The sequence below is a fragment of the Balaenoptera acutorostrata genome, chromosome 3, assembly GCF_949987535.1.
Source record: "Balaenoptera acutorostrata chromosome 3, mBalAcu1.1, whole genome shotgun sequence".
In the NCBI taxonomy this organism is placed as follows: Eukaryota; Metazoa; Chordata; class Mammalia; order Artiodactyla; family Balaenopteridae; genus Balaenoptera; species Balaenoptera acutorostrata.
Genome location: NC_080066.1, coordinates 154,767,975 through 154,784,847, shown reverse-complemented (window position 1 = coordinate 154,784,847; position 16,873 = coordinate 154,767,975). Strand labels below are relative to the sequence as shown.

At 50.7% G+C, this 16,873-nt stretch overlaps 1 protein-coding gene across 5 annotated transcripts in view; it reads right to left on the bottom strand.

Moving 5' to 3' along the window:
- Positions 1 to 16,873, bottom strand: part of ESRRB (estrogen related receptor beta) — a 176,478-nt gene that overhangs the window by 81,330 nt on the left and 78,275 nt on the right. The window contains exon 1 of one of the 5 annotated variants that reach the window (XM_007184511.2): positions 12,328 to 12,400. The exons of the other annotated variants lie outside the window; for them this stretch is intronic. Coding sequence (XP_007184573.2) covers positions 12,328 to 12,356 — 29 coding nt within the window. The 5' untranslated portion in view covers positions 12,357 to 12,400. Of the gene's footprint in view, positions 1 to 12,327; positions 12,401 to 16,873 lie in introns of those variants that run through there. 5 annotated transcript variants of the gene reach the window in all.

Sequence of the window (16,873 nt, the reverse complement as noted above, 5' to 3'; positions counted from 1 at the left end):
CCACAAAGCATAACATGATGTCAACTTGCCTCGTTAATGATTTATTCATAAACATTTCATCACATCTGAAAATAATCGGTAGGTTAGATTTTTTTTTTTAGTACGAATATCTGAGTTGGCTTAATGATTTCCAAGAAATCAGAGCCTATTGTAAATTCAATGAGTTATTTGCATCCCTGAAATTCCAAATGTTTTTCAACCTTTCCAAGTAATTTTTACAATAAAAATTATATTAATGAGGCATTTAATATGGATGCTTTGGTATGGATTTGTGAAGATCTTAAACAGCCTTGGCTGGGAGCGTGCAAGGCTCTGTGCTAAGCTGTGAGAGCAGCAGCAGAGGCAATGGCTCCAAACCAGGCTCAGTGCCCAGTGCCCCAGGATCAGGGCTCCCAGAGCTTGGGCAGAAAGTGGCAATGCAGCCCAAGGGCCAGCGCTGTAGACAGAATGAAGGGCCTGCCCAGCAAGAGGTAGTCTGTGAGGCAGGGCACAGCCATTCTGTCCCACTCTAACTATGCCCAGGCGTAGCAGGGCCAACCTCTGCCTCTGCAGGGGTCCACCCATCACAGGAGAAGGGCCTGGCTTCCTGGGTAGCTGCTCTCCCAGGCAGGTAGTGAGCACAGGGTAGAATAAGATGCAAGCACAGGAGAGAGGAAATCAGAGTGGGAGGAGTAGCTGCCGAGGTCCCACAGTGACATGTCAAAGGCGGAGGGAAGGCTTGGCAGAGAAGAAGAGCTAAATTAACCTTGGTTTACCAACCTGACCAAAGCAGGCCCTTGGAGATTCTGGGCTTTGTCCATTTCCCTCTCCCCTCTGGGATCTGTTTGCTGAAGTTCACAGATGCCTCACCCCCAGGTTCACTAGGAAAAACTGCCGGGAACACTCTACCCTCTTCTGATCATGCCCATAAACTCAGCATCCAAGCTCCCAAACCACCTCAAAAGAAAACTTAGAAGGCAGTTCATCCCACCCTCTGGGCACTGGGCCGTCTTCAAAAAAGTATTAATATTCAAAAAAATATTAGTCTGATTACTACTACACTCATTTATCATCTCTGGGTTAGTGACCAACTTGGCCAACAAACCAGCTCATATGCTTGGTTCCAAATGACTTTTGTCTCTTAGAAAAAAAGGTAAAAATCGTCATTAAGGATATTCAAGAGGCTGGGCTGAAGCCAGAGGTGACTCTGAGCACCAGGGATCTGGAGGGGAAACTGAGCAAGAGGGAGGGGGAGGAGGAGTAGGGGAAAGGCAGGGGAGATGAGGGGGAGGGGAAGGGAGAACTGGAGGGAAAGGAAGGGAAGGAGGGGGAGGGGAGGGGGAAAAGGAGGGGGAAGGGAGGGAGGGGACAGAGAAAGGAGGGGGAGTGGGGGGGAGGAGAGGGGAGGAGGAGGTGGGGGAGAGAAGGAGGGAGAGGGAGGGGGAACAGAAGAGAGGAGAAGGGGAGGGTGAGAGGGAAGGGTAGAGGGAGGGGAAGAAGGGAGAACTGGAGGGGAAGGAGGAAGGGGAGGGAGAAGGAGGGGAAGGGGAGGAGGAGGAAGGGAGGGAGAGGGTTGGGGGGAGAGAGAAGGGAAGAAGGGAAGATAGGAGAGGGGAGGGAGAGGGGTGGGGGAGGGGAAAGGAGAGGGGGAGGGGAAGAAGGCTGAAAGAGCTAACTGAAGTTTCCTGAAGGGCTCTGCTGAAGGGGTGCAGTTCCCATGAAGGTGTAAATTTCAGGACAATTTACTGAAAGATTATACCTAGTGGTCTGTCCATTCATCCATTCATTCATTCATAATATTTATTGGGTACTTCAGTGTTCTGGACACTCTCTGGCAGTGAAAATAAGGTCTGTGACCTCAGGCAGCTTTTATTCTCTTGGGAGGGACAGATGATTAACAAGGATATAATACAATATAATACATAATTATAATTGAAATAATTTAAAAGTACTGTGTGATGCAGGAACACATTTGTGTGTGGTGTGTACACACGTATGCAGACACACTCCTGTGGGCACCTATGTGGCAGGAGCCAGCCCCTCCCTGATGGGCACCGACTGCTGAAGACAGACACGGTCACACACGCATGCACACACACCGCTCCCCCTCCGTGGAACACCCTTGTGCAGAATAGGATGCAGCTGCCTTGCTCACTTAGCAGATAGGCAGACAGCACGCCAGATATTTGGGAGCACCCAGCTTGTCCAAGACAGGCCTATGATTGGACCAGAAGTCCTGCTCCCAATTAGCAGGACCATGCTGGCTGTTACTACCTCAGCCCACTGGCGCTCTCAGGGATCATCTCCAAGGGCACCAGGCCATTCCTGCACCACGTGAAACACACAGCTGAGCAGGGTCTGTCTGTCACCAGCAAGGGGGACCGTGGGCCAGGACATTCTAAGCTGATGTTCTTCTGCCTTTCCCTCTGGAACATGAGCACATTTTACAAACACAATCTCTCTTCCCTAACTGGCATTACCTTCCTCCCCTTCCCGAATCTCTCCAATTTTCTTCTTTGCCATCAATAGACCGATTTCAAACTACATGCCTGTGAGAACTTTGCTTCCTTTTTCCTAAAGGTTTCCCAGTCACACATTGCAAATCAGGGTAGCATGGTGGTAAAGGCCATGGTTCTGGAGCACATGTGCTCCAGAACCCATGTTCAAATACTGACTTCCCATTTGCTAGAAAGTCATGGAAACTCTGTGCCTATTTCTCTCTTTTTTTTGTCTGCGCCACGTGGCATACGGGATCTTAGTTCTCCAATCAGGGATTGAACCCGTGCCCCCTGCAGTGGAATCACGGAGCTCTAACCACTGGACTGCCAGGGAATTCCCACCGTGCCTATTTCTTTACCTGTAAGATGAGATACCAGTCCCTAACTCAAAGGGTGGTTGGAACAATTAAATGAGATCATGCATATAAATAAAGCACTTAGCACCAAGCCAGCACTGAGTAAGTACCTAAGAAAAGCCGCCTAATTAAGAACTCTCAGAAAGTTCTCTCCTAAATCCTTTTATTTTTGGATGCAGTTTGACCATGATAGTGCATGAAATCTTCTACATGTGCAATAGCCCCAATCATGGACAGGTCACCTTTGTGCCAGCACAGCATGGGGGAGAGCAGGGAAGAGAAGCCTAAGAAGCCAAAATCAAATATTTGCAGGGATGCAGTTATGGCAGAGGAAGTTCTGAGGACCAGTGATGTCTCAACTAATGTCTCCAGGGCAGTGTTTCCCACTGCCTGGTCCACAGAATCTAGTTACATGAGATTTTAACAGGTATCTTGTCTGTTCCCCACACAACCTCCACCAAAAAAAAAAGAAAGAAAGAAAGAAATCATTGTCAAATAAATAAGCAAAACACTTGGGCAAACAAGGCAAATAGGTTTTTTTACTGCAGAACTTCTCAGAACCTTTAATATACTAACACACACTGGAAGGTGTAAGACACAACTATAGTATACAGAGTATCCCAAGTTCATCTGACCACGTGATGGTTAATTTTATGTGTCAACTTGACTGGACAACAAGGTGCTCAGATATTTGGTCAAACATTTTTCTGGCTGTTTCTGTGAGGGTGTTTCTGGATGAGATTAACATTTAAATCAGTAGACTGAGTAAAGCAGATTGTCCTCCCTTATGTGGGTGGGCCTCGCCCAATCAGTTGAAGGTCTGCATAGAACAAAAAGGCCCTCTCCCAAGTACGAGAGAACTCTTCCTGCCTGACTGCCTTCAAACTGGGACATCAGCTTTTGCCTGCCTTTAAACTCAAACTGAAACAGCAGCTCTTCCTGGATGTCCAGTCTGTCGGCCTTTGGACTGGAACTACACCATCAGCTCTCCTGGTCCTCAGGCCTTTGGACTTGCTGACTGACCTGCAGATCCTGGGATTTGCCAGCATCTGTAATTGCATGAGCCAATTCCTTAAAATCTCTTTATATATACATATATATGTATATATATGTGTGTGTGTGTATGTGTAGCTATATGTGTGATACACACACACACACCCCCTCCCTATTTGTTCTGATTCTCTGGAGAACCCTGACTAATACAGCCACAGAAACCTTTTTTTCCCGAGAGCATCTTGCAGTCCCTAAGTTCCATGAATGCTTCAAGGAGTGCTGTAGCTGAGGGTCAGAATCGAAGGGGGCTGTAGGATCTGCTCCCACCCACTGCCCAGAAAGTGGAGCCACCCCCAACCTAAATCCTGGGGCGCTCTCTGAAGTAATGTGTCACTGTGGTCCCTATTCATCATGGCCCTTTAATCTGAAGTCTTCCAGGCTGGAAAGGGTGGAGTGGGGATTAAGAAGACATGCTCTTTCATGGATGACAATTCCCAGTCTGTTTCAGATTTTCCTTTACTGTTCCCTTCTCCTTTGACACAAGGAGTTGCTTGCTTTTCTCCTCTCGATCCTCCCACGTGAATATCTGGGGCTGTGCTGACCTCAACAGTGGCCTGGCCCTGAACTGCCATTACCACAAAGGGTAACAGGAGCCTTTCTTCTCAGACACGCAGCTGCTGACGGCTCGCAGGAGGCCAGACCTTCGGGCGGAATCCAGGGAGGGTGAAGACAGCGTTCTCAGCAGCACTTGGCCAAAGCCGAGAAGAAATCTCCTCTCTCTGTGACTTCTAGTCAGCTGCCCTTTGAACAGCACAAAGAGCAGAGCTCCAAGGGGGAAGAAGATTCCTGGGTGGACGGAGCTCCATCTCGTGGGAGCCTTTCCTTGAAAAACATCAGGTGGGAGCACTTGTTTCCCGTGTCTGCACTTGCTGCCCCAGATTCCCTGCAGAGCCCATGGTCCAACTTGAGGACAGCTGGTGTCTGGGTTCTGTGTTCTAGGCCAGTGGTTCCCCATCTTTCAGTCTCACAGAATGAACCTCACTCTACCCCACTACCACCAAATCTGGGAATCAATACAAGGTTGACTATTTTGTCAAGTAAGAATGTTAATGAAAAAAAAAAAGAACCTAGTATGACCATCATTTCATAAAAGAAGGGCCATTTAAAAAGAAAAAAGAAAAAAAGAAAAGCCATTTTAGCACCCCAAATGAGGAAAGCAATAATCTCACGATAAAGGACAATCTTGCCCCTGAAGTGAATGCTTTTGCAAGGTTCGTGGTGCCACTCCTACTTTCCCATTTTGTTCTGATCTCTAACGGTCTTCAGACCAGCATTTGAGGTCCACCTGCCACTATTCAGGGTTCTCTGCCCCCGTACTCTGCCTTTCTCCCCAAGTTATGTTCTTGGCTTGCTATTTTCTTTTTCAAAACTTCCGAATTTCTATGTTTCCCAGAACGGTTTCTCTGGAAATGTTCCCAGAAGCAAAATGCCAGGGGATGGCAGTACAAGAAAAGGGGAATTAAGTGCCCGCTTTTAGGGCTCCCACTGCCAGGCTAATTCTCAAGAGCAAATGATATACTGGGGGTCGGGAGGGGCTGAGTGTCCTTCTTCCCTTTCGCCTCCCACTAGACTCTCCAAAGTTCCGGCTCATTTGGCCTTCCTGGCCGAAGCAGCGTGGGTTCTGCTGGGTAATTTGCAGGTTTGGCTGGTAAAACGAGAAAGTTATAGGCATCTTGCTGGGCCGTTACTTATTCTGCATGGAGCAGGGACTGAGACTGACCCGTGGCTGCCACAATTACCCAAGTTCCCCTTGGTGCCTGCATGAGCCCCCCGTCCCCCCTCTCCCCAAGTCTGCTCTGCCAACGGGGGCAGCTCGTCAAGAGCAACGGGGTGTGACTGTGAAGTCAGGAGACCAATTGTGACCAGCCGATATTTATACACCTGGAGAGTGCTGTCCCCTTCCACGTGGTCACCTTGGGCATCTCTTCCCAGTTCCCAGCGATGCTGTCTTTGGTCAAAGCCTTTTTAAAACTCCTCTTGGGAACTGCCTTGAGAGCTAGATTACCTGAGAGAGAGTCACATCCTCACTTTTCCTTGTAATCAAGAATCGCTTTGTCACCCAGCTAATTCCCTACACTTGCCTCCAAATGACCTTGGCTACATTAAAAATGAAATCACCCCTATAGGAAGAAGACTCACCACCAGAGGGCATATTCAGAGAAGATGATGCAGACTGTGAGGGCCCACCAAGGAGGAGCGAGGGATGGAGGCCCTGCTAGACTGTGCCTCCCAGGCAGTCGAATCTCACCGTTGTTGGAGACTTGATTTCACCTAACCCTCACATGTACCCAATGAGCTGGGGTGATATTATCCACATTATACAGATGAGAAAATGGAGGCTCAGAGGTTGACTAGTTAAGATGACAGATCTACCAAAGGGGCTAAGCTAGGGCCTCAGACTCCACCACAGGGAGCTTCCTGTTGGACTGGCCAAAGCATTCCACCTGTTTAAATCAGGATGCGAGTACTGATTTAAAAACAAGCAAAAAAAACCCAGCCAGCCAACACATCATCCAGTCTCCTCCCCTTGCACACAGCCCTGTGACCATTTCCTTCCAAATGATCAGCATCTACTGTTTGGACCCCTCTGCAAAGAGAACAGACAGGAGACAGGGGACAAGGAGGGGCCTGGTGGTAACTTTGGTCCCCAACTTCTGACTTCAACAAGACACTCTGGGGCCTCAGGGTCTTGATCTGGAAAAGGAGGATTAGAATAATCCCTCACTCACCTATGCAACTGCATCTCTTCTGTTTCCCCATATATCCCCTCAACAAAAGAGCAGAGACTGATCTCTATAATATGCAGGATGGCAGTGGAGAGACTGAGTTAGGAATCAGGTAGATCCTGATCTGATCTGAATCTGACTCCACTGTCCACTAGCTGATCAACCACGCAGCCAATCTGGGCATCAGTTTCAGTGTTCGTGCGGCGAGGCACAGAAGAGCTTCTGCTCCACTGGGTTATTGCAAGGATTGGATGAGCATGTGTATCTGGGGCCTGGGAACGTTGACCCTGAATGAGATGCCCGACGCTAAGCACCCCCTACCCCAGGTGAATGCCCTCTTGTGCCAAGAGTGGTGCCCAGAGAGTCCTCTTCTCGGACCCCCTCCCCTGTAGCCCTGCCCTCCTCCCAGCCATTAGACCTGCCACGGCAGTAAGCAGCAAAGCAGAGACCACCCAGTTTCTTGACTGCCTTTAAACTCTGATAGCGTAAACAGTGACAAAAAGGAGAACCAAACAATTTCCAACAGGGAGCAAAGAATACAGAGGGAGCCATTTGTCATCCACAAGTGTGTGCAGCAGAGTGGACTCGGACGTGGATCTGGGTTCAAATCCTGACTTTGCCTTTTATTAGCTCTGTGACTTTGGGGACGCTACTCAACCTCTCTGAGCCCTGGCCTTCTCATCTGTCAAATGAGAAAAATATATGTGCCTACCTTGCAGTACTGTTAAGATTCAAAGACGAAAAGTAGGTAAAAGCATGCAGTGCTGTGCCTGGCACATAGTAAACACATAGATATGTGTTAGCTATTAGGGTTATTGAACCAACTTTCCCATAAGTTCAAGGTAGCTCAGGAGGCGCTGCCCCATGCTGGAAAGATCAGAAGTAAAAAAGTGAGATGCTGTCCAATGTGGCCCTGTGCAGGTCCACCACCTGCTCTCCACTGATATGAAACGAAGAAGTTTTTTCTAAAGAGCAAAGTGTACAACAGCAAGCTCAATCCAAACAGGTCCCCTTTCCACTTACATGCCCTTAGTGATGGAGAACTCACTGCTCAGAAGATAGTCCAACTTTGAGTACCAAACATCCAGGTTAATCAAAGACCCTCTCCTTTGGGACTTCCCTGGTGGTGCAGTGGTTAAGAGTCTGCTTGCCAATGCAGGGGACACGAGTTTGATCCCTGGTCCGGGAAGATCCCACATGCCGTGGAGCAACTAAGCCCGTGCGCCACAACTACTGAGCCTGCGCTCTAGAGCCCGCAGGCCCTAGAGCCCGAGTGTGGCAACTACTGAGCCTACGTGATGCAACTACTGAAGCCCGCACGCCTGGAGCCCGTGCTCCACAACAAGAGAAGCCACCGCAATGAGAAGCCCGTGCACAGCAACGAAGAGTAGCCCCAGCTTGCTGCAACTAGAGAAAGCCCACGCGCAGCAACGGAGACCCAATGCAGCCAAAAAAAAAAAAGACCCTCTCCTTTGCACAAAATTACTTTACCCCAAATAACTCTATTTTGGAATTACTCTAAAGCCAGCAACCTCTGCCTTCCTAAAGCAAATACGGATCTGAGACTAAAGCCGATACGCCCAGGGCCAAGGTCAAACTCTACACATTTGCTGACACCCCAGATTGGGTACCTGGCACTTTGGCTATTTTGTGTGGGAAGAGTCAGACTGCAGGGAAGGAAGCACAGAGCTGGTAGCACCAGGAAGTTCTGGTGCCTGGCCTGGCCCTGTGGGACTGGCCTGCCTGGTGCAGTGAGTAGGGTCTTGCCCTCTCTGCGGTCCTGGCTCTCCCTGTGCAAGCCCCCTCCTGAGGCATCCACAGGACGGGAGGCCCCAGGCCCCGCAGGCAGCCTCTGGAGGCTGCATCTACCTGTGACCTTGAATCAGAAGGCCCCGCCAAAGGAATAACAATGAGAAATGTCACCAGACACAGCTCTATTTGATGTGTCCCCGACCTGGGGAATTCGTGTCAGAAGACACACAGAAAAGCCAGATGGTATGTTCCAGGGTCACGGTCCACCACAGAGAGAAGCCCAGGGCCCCTTTCATGTCCTTTCCCGAGTCCGTCTGTGCCAGGGCGGCGGGGGTGGGAGGCCGAGGAGACACAAGATTAATGGCTTCCAAGGCAGGGGGGAGCCGCCCACTCATCCAGCCAAGATCCTCCAGCGACTCCCCCGGCCTGGCTCTGCCAGGCGTGAAGCGGAGAAAGACTGTGGTGAGGAGGTCAACCCTTGCCAACCGGGAGAGCCCCACTGCCTCATCCACTGTCAGCCCCACGCCTGCGAGCCCAGCCTGCGGGCGGACCTGCGCCCAGGTTCGTCTCTGCGGCTGCTGCGGGCAGAGGTACCCACCCCTGCGTGGTGAGCCGTGCACTGCAGGGGCCAAGGGGGAGCAGGGGGGCAGGGAGCCGAGCTAGGACAGAACCCCGTTTCTCGAAGTCTGTCTGTCCAGAGCACTGGCTTCCAAGCTTGTAGAGGACCCTTTTTTATTCCGATGTTTTTCTTGGGAGCATTTGCTAATGTGCTTCCTTAAGTCGGTTTCCTTAACTTTTAAATTACAATTGTTTTCATATAGAACCCATTCTCACATATGACCAAAAGGGTAAGGTCAAAAGAAAAATCTTTCCCAATTCCAGGATTCCCAAGCAGACTCCCCAGAGGTAACTCAAATGACAGCTTTTTGTGTCTCCTTCCAAAAATTCCCAAAGCATATGCCCAGCATTTGGAACTTAAAAAGCCATAAATGTAATTTTACTATATATTCTGCTCAGCCATCTGCTTTTTCACTTAACTCTATGCTGTCTATATTTCTGCATCAGTCCATATGGACTTAGGAGGGCTTTTTAGTACCAAAACATTTCCTGATTCCCCTGTATCATAATCTTGTTACCTTTAATCTTCATCAGTTGGAAAAATACATAATAAATTCACAATTCAGTCATACTTTAAAATGAATTTGCATGTTTCCTTTCAATGACCACAGAATGTTTATAGAGAATGCTTAGGGCATAATGGACTTTGTGAGGTCCTGTGTGAACATTTTACAAGTATTATTGTATTAAAGCTTCTCACAACCCTTAAGGGAAGGCTTATTATTTCTTTTTTTTTTTTAGCCGCACCGCGTGGCATGTGGGATCTTAGTACCCCGACCAGGGATCGAACCCGTGCTCCCTGCAGTGGAAGCGCAGAGTCTTAACCACTAGACTGCCAGGGAAGTCCCAAGAAGGGTTATTATTTCTATTTTTCAGATGAGGCCAGCGTGGCACAGGGAGGTTAGGTGACTCTCTCAAGGCTGCACAGCAAGGGGAGCCAGAGTTACCAGGTGAATTCAGACCAGTCTGACATCAAAGTTTCCGCCCTCTCTAGCACATCACACAGGGGTGGTCTATTCCTGCATGTCCGCGAGTGTGAGTCAGGAAAGGGTTCCCTCTCCTTCCTCCAAGAGGCCCTTCTCTAGCCTTGCCAGCCCAGCCGGGTGCGTTTATGTACATGGGAGTATTACAGACCCTGACGCTGACCTTGGATCAGGGATGGCCAGTTAGGTGCTGACCTTGGACATGGGCTGCAGCAGCGTGGATGCTGCCTGAAAGTACCCACAGGGTTGGCAGCAGGGCAATGTGTTCCTTTTTGGTGCCAGCCATGGGGTGAGGCACCAGGAAGGCCAGCGTGAGCCAGACAGAGCACGTGGTCCTTACTGTCACGTGGCTCAAATCTCCCACCTTCTCCTCCACATGGGGAGATCCTTGCTGTCTCCACCTTAGTCACCAAGAGCAGAGCCCAGTCTAAGAGATGCCCTGGGAGGGACACGTGAAGGAGCCCACAGGCGTGCATCAGGGACGGATGGCAGGGGAACCACGAGGAGGGGGAGGCCTCCTTGCCCAGGACCACCAGCTCATCTCTCTTCCTGCCAGTTTCCAACTATTGAAACTCTCTCAATTCTTCGATGTTTTAAAAAGATTGCAATTGTTCATGTCAGTCTGTCCAGCACCCCCATGATTCTCTGTCTGGCTCCTGCCGTCCTGTTGCCTGACCTGGCCTGGCTAGGGTGGGCGCACAGGGTAACAGTGGAAGAGAGAGATGGTGACGAGCACTGCTCAGCCCTGAGGCTCACAGCTCAGGTCCTGGAGGCCCTGCCTGAAGCTGAGGGCAAAGAGGATTTACATCCAGAAAGACAGGCAGTGCACGACCAGGCGCTGGGTGGGGCCGGGGCTGGATTCTGCACACGAGCTGCAGGACTGTAGACAAGACCCTCATCCGCTCAGGGCCTCAGTTTTCCCATCTGTCAAATGAGGGCTGAGGCGCCCATGAGCCTCCTGGGTCTTCCCCAGCCCCCAGGTTCTGCCTTCTCCCTCTGGGAAGTAGGGAGTCCCACACACCACCCATGTATGGCGCTCAGGGGCTCCCAGGGCTGAGTCTTTAGAACAGAAGGTCCAGAAAGAGAGGACGGAAAAGATGCGAGTGTCCACAGGAAGCACTTTGCACGGTGCCTCACTCATAGGAGGCGTTCAGCAGATGTTAGTGATGATGAGTGTGGCCATGAACAGCAAGAAGAGAAAAACACAGTGAAACAAGCCTAGGATGACAGAGGCAGAACTACAGGGCTGGGAGGCAAGTATGATGGAGAAACAGAAAAGAGCTGCAGATGCGGAGAGAAAGTGGTTTAGCCTGGAGTGGCTGGGTCTCCCAGTCATGGGCACCGTCTCTGGCCTCATCTGCATGGCCAGGAGTTGTGACTACTGAATAAACCAGAATCCAGTGACCCCCCCGAGAAGACTGCGGCTATGGCGTCCCTTGCCCAAGTCCCCACCTCTACACCCCTCGGTCCTCCTGCGCGCCCGTGGAGAGGCCTCTGATTCAGATCCTGCAGGTATCTGCTGCACACGGCCACTGGCTGCCGGCTGCGCCCCTGCTCGGCAACACTGTAGACCCACTGGTCCGTGAGCAGCGGCCCACACCGGCCACACCCACGAGGACGACCTGGCACTGCCAGCACACCTGCCTCCCGTCCTGACCTCTGCACTCCCTGTGGGCCTGGTTTGGCTGCCAGGGATCCCTATTTTCTGGGACTGCTCTGATCTCAGGTTACTTTAACCTCTGCCATAAAGGTATTTCACGCAATATCTAGATGTCACAACATGTAACATTTTTTAGATAAATATATTTACAGACCAAAAAAAAAAAGATCCATTGCGGACCACTGTAACTATATTTTTCACTATTACCGCGGGAAAGTACCTGGCAGAGTAAAGACTTAGGAGGTTGCAGGGGTGCAGGAGGGGTGAGCAAGGCTGACAGCCATGAGCACACGTGCGGGCATCTAGTTGGGCCAAGCCGGGGCCCTTCCCAAGGCGATGAGAGCCTTTTTGCTGAGGGGTGCCTGTCCCCAGGGACGGCAGGGTGGGTCCCCTGCTGTTGTCCCAAGTCAATCCTGGGACTGCTCTGCTGGTCGGGGTGAAGCTGCGGGGACGGGGAGGCTGGATATACAGGAGAGAGAAAACCTCAAACCCAAACCCAGGCCTGCTGAACACTGGCCACAGCACAGACAAGCCAAAGCAGGCTTCCTCTCCACTGTGTCCCAAAGGCTCCACGCAGGACACTGGCCTCTGGCACATCCCCTCCCCCACAGACCTGCATGGAGGCCCTTGGAGGCACCAGCCACAGGCCTGAGTTCCAACTCAAGCAGGCTGACTGCTCTCAGCAGCTCCAAGGCAGCTGACCTGGAAGCAGCGAGGGGGTGGTACTTCATTCCTCCTCTTCCCTTTTTGGCGAGAAGAGGCACTTCCCTCAGCCCAGCAGACATCCACAGGCACCAACATCCACACTTCCAGATGCCCTGACCCTCTGCTCAGGTGCCCCGGGCAGCTCAAGAGCCACATGCCCTTCTCAGGGGCTCTGCTCCCCCTTCCTGAGCCCAGGGGCAGCTCGGGATCACGTTACCGTGACAGGGGAAATGTCAAGAGGGTTGGTCTGGAGTGCTGCACTATTTCAGGCAGGCTTGGATTTGCAGCCTGGATCTTTAAAGTGGACCCACTTGTCACCTTGGGCAAATCACTCAATCCCTCTGGACCTCCAGTTCCTCTTCCCATAAAGGGGGATAGGACCCCTTACTTTACTGAGGTGTTACTGTAAATGTAAAGAGATCATGCCTGCGAGCACCCGATCAAACGCTAACAAAGCAGTTGCCTTTCCTTTCAAGTTACTAAGCTCCAGCGCTCCCCGAAATCTACTCACCGAGGCCCTTGGAGCCCAGGGACCATGTGACACTCTCCCTCCAACATGCCCTGCCAGCCAGGGCCCTCGCCTGCCCACACCCACACACCACCCGGCCCCTTGAGTCTGGGAACACAGGGGCCCAATGTGTTGGGCAGCAACAGAACAGGGCCTGGGTGACCCTTCCTGGTCTTGCCTACGGAGAGCTGTGGGGACCCACTAAGAACTGCAGTTAAAAAAACAGAAAGCCTTCTGAAGACCTTATCAGGCTCTAAATTCAGGCTGCAAGGATGGTGCTGGGCAGACAGAAACACAGCGGCCTTTAGAGAACCACGGCATATGTTAGTTAGGGGGGCTGTTCCCAGTGTGTGTCAGAGCCTGAGACTCCTCAGCCCCTCTAGGCCTTGAACTTGAATACTCACCGCCTCTCCTCCCTGCCATGTGTATCTTGGGGTGAATTAGAAAAACTAGGTTCAGACCTCACCCACCCCCTCAACCAGGAACTCTTTCTTGGTCAGTGAACAACCTGTACAACTGTACAGGTGGCCCATCAGCACTCAACTCAGTGCACAAATTTTCTCAAAATGTATCTAAGCTTTCACCTCATATTTACTGAAGGCTCCTCCATGCCTGGCCCTGTGCTGCAGATTCACAAATAAACTGGATCCAGGCCTTTAAGGGGCTCAGGGTGATGGGGCAACATGGAGATGTGGGAAAGAGGGTTTAATTCTCAAGGCTGCCTCTTCCTTGACAAGGCCATTTCCAAGGGCATTTCTCTACAGAACAGGGATTCAGAGAACGAAGTGAGCCCCCAGCGATGAGATGCACCCCTGGCCTGGAAAGCTGTGCAGATCTAGCTGTTACCCATGTCTGCAGGCTTGCAGTCCTCTCAATACTGAAAGCGGGCTGGGCTGGCCTGGGGCCTGTGTGTGACTGAGTCACCGAGCTGGACCTCCTGATGCCAAAGGTCTGAGCCAGAAGCAATTTCCAGGGAACTGTCAGTGCAGAGACCTCCTCTGGGGCCAGAGGTGACTGGGGCCCGAGGAACCAGCTGAGGAAGAGTCCAGGAGAGCCTAGCACACTCTGGCCTCTCCTGGGCCTCTGCCGTGCTGAGAGCTGTGGATTTTCCTGCGGCTTCCCCAGCAACTGCAGCACGGCCCATGCAACCCCAGCTCAAGCTGATTACAGCATGTGTGCTAACTTGGGGATGGTCTGGAATATTCCTTCAACTCCCAAACCAGAGGAGCCCTTGCCTCCGCAGGCGTGGCTGCACTGCCCAGCATTTCCTGGGAGAGGCTCTGCCCCCTCGTGTGATCTAAGGGACCCACTGCAGCCACTGCACAGCCTCCCTTCACCCTGGCGCTTGGCTATTTTTGCATCTGCTCTGTTTCTCTCCTGACTTCACCTGTGCCCACCTCACCTGCTCAGCCACACTAATGGTTGCTGTGGTCCCAGTTCCTCTCTTGGCCCGGAGGCTTGAGTGGGCCTCTCCACAGGGGCCTTTCCGCCTGGAAGATTAGTGCTTTCTGCTTCCTGCTTTTGGCTACCACAGTTAAACCCCATGGGCAAGGGTCCAGCAGGGAAAAGCAATAACCTTACACTCTAAGGATAAAACTCACGTTCTGCTATCTGGGAAGGTCATTAGTTTTGATAGAATTTCAATAGGGACATGCCTGGAACCGTGAGGAAGAAACACTAAAAAGAGCCAAAATTTCTTGAGCACCTACTGTATACCAGTCTCTGCTTTAAGTACCTTATATTGATCAATTGTTAATCTTTACAGAAATGAAGGTTGTCACTGATAATGAGGAATCTGAGGCACAGAGAGATTAAGTAACTTATCCGGGGTCACAGAGCTGGGATGTCACACAGCCAGGCAGTGGTGTGACGGTAAATGTTTAAGAACCGGATAGAAGAAGGGAACTGATTTGCCTGTTTCCATGGTGTACATACTCCCATCGTGGCCAGCTTCAAGCTACCAATGTGACATCACTGATGCCGTGTTACTGTGGAGCGATGGGCAGTAACAATCTGTCATACAGTATTCCTACCATGCAGACATACTAGATGCAAATTTAGTTCAAGAACATAAAGGTAATAAAATATTAGAAGTAGTGAGTTTTGAGTATTTATTACCTTTTTTTTGTTTGTTTGTTTGTTTTTGTAAAAACAATTATTTTCTACCTAGCTTTTTAAAAAAATTTATTTATATTATTTATTTTTATTTTTGGCTGCGTTGGGTCTTTGCTGCTGCATGCGGGCTTTTCTCTAGTTGCGGCGAGCAGGGGCCACTCTCCGTCACGGTGCGTGGGCTTCTCATTGTGGTGGCCTCTCCCGTTTTGGAGCACGGGCTCTAGGGTGCGCGGGGTTCAGCAGCTGCAGCACGCAGTCTCAGCAGTTGTGGCACACGGGCTCAGCCGCTCCGCGTCATGTGGGATCCTCCCGGACCAGGGCCCAAACCCGTGTCCCCTGAACTGGCGGGTGGATTCCCAACCACTGCGCCACAAGGGAAGCCCTACCTTTGTTTTTAAGACAACGTATTTACTAGTGAGTTTACATAATTTCATTTTTAATGATGATTGTGTTTAACAATCAGCTACAAAATTCCTGAAAATTTAATGGTCGGTTCCCCTGAGCCAGTTTGAGCTGGTTCCAGCACACCACTGGGGCCAGGATTTAGACTCAGTCATTCTGGAGCCAGCGCTTTCCCTCCTAACCATTACAGTATACTGCCCCCAAGAAGGGCGTGGAGGCCACCTAGCCAGCCAGATCTGCCTTCATTGATCAACAGGGCAATAGATGCTGCAGAGCCAGGCCCCTCCTGGACACTGTTTCCATGGCCTTCTACCTCCCTCTTATGCCTCCAGAACTCCCCTTTACCCATATCTGATCTCCCTAGGTTAGCCCCACTAACATGCATTAAGCACCTACTGCATACCAGGTGCTGTTCTAGGCAGTGGGGACAGAGATGAGCTTGTACTCTAGGGGCTCATGAAGTAGTGGGAAAAGATAAGCATATATTCAAATCCAACAGGTTACAACCCGGTCAGGGGCATGGGCCAGACTGTAGCTGCAAAAAGAGAGAGATTACTTCCTCCTGGTAGGCGTCAGGGATGGCTTCACTCAGAGGGGGACACATGAGCAGGGTTTTAAAGGATAAATAGAGGGGGCTTCCCTGGTGGTCCAGTGGTTATGATTCTGCACTTCCACTGCAGGGGGCTCGGGTTCGATCCCTGGTCAGGGAACTAAGATCCTGCATGCTGCGAGGTGCGGCCAAAAAAATAAATAAATAAAATAAATAAATAAAAATTTCAAAAAGTTGAATAAAACTTACAAAATTATAGTTAAAAAATAAATAAATACAGGATAAATAGAAGTTTGCCAGGCAGACTGGGGGTTGCGGGTATATAATAGCACAAATAGGAAAGAATAGATCTGAGGTGTATATTTAGATAGACACTCCATACCCTAGCTGGGGGTCCCTGCATCAAGGGAGGGCGAGACAAGGGAGACAAAGGGAGAAGCGGTTTGGAGGGTGATGCAGCAATTCTCTTTTGCACGTGCTGGCGTGAGGTCCAGCCAGGAGCCCAAGCTGGACACCAGAGTCCAACCCTGAGATTCAGATTTAGGAGTTGTTGGAGAGCGAGTGATGAGAAAACAAGGGGAGGGCATGAGATGGGAGAAAATTACAGCTTCAACATACGTTGATGACAGACTCAGAGGGAGGCACGAAGGGGGTGCCCCTGGAGGTTGGCCATGGGCTCTTGGAGGATGAAGTCAGGAAGACTAAAAGTTCCTTTCTCCAGCCTTCCCTTCTGCCCATGACACAGGCTAAGGGGGGAACAGGGCCCAACCCGCCGTGGCCATTCTTCCCTCTGGTTTTTTAGGAACAAGACATGAGGCCCAATTTTCCCCTTCTACCTCCACCCCAAACTTTACCTATGTGTTCGACCCACACAGCTAAGAAGGGGTGGTGTAAAAGCTGGAGTTAGAAAGCTAGAATTCTAGACTCAGCGAGTGACATACAACACATACAGCACTGGCTGGAGTGCA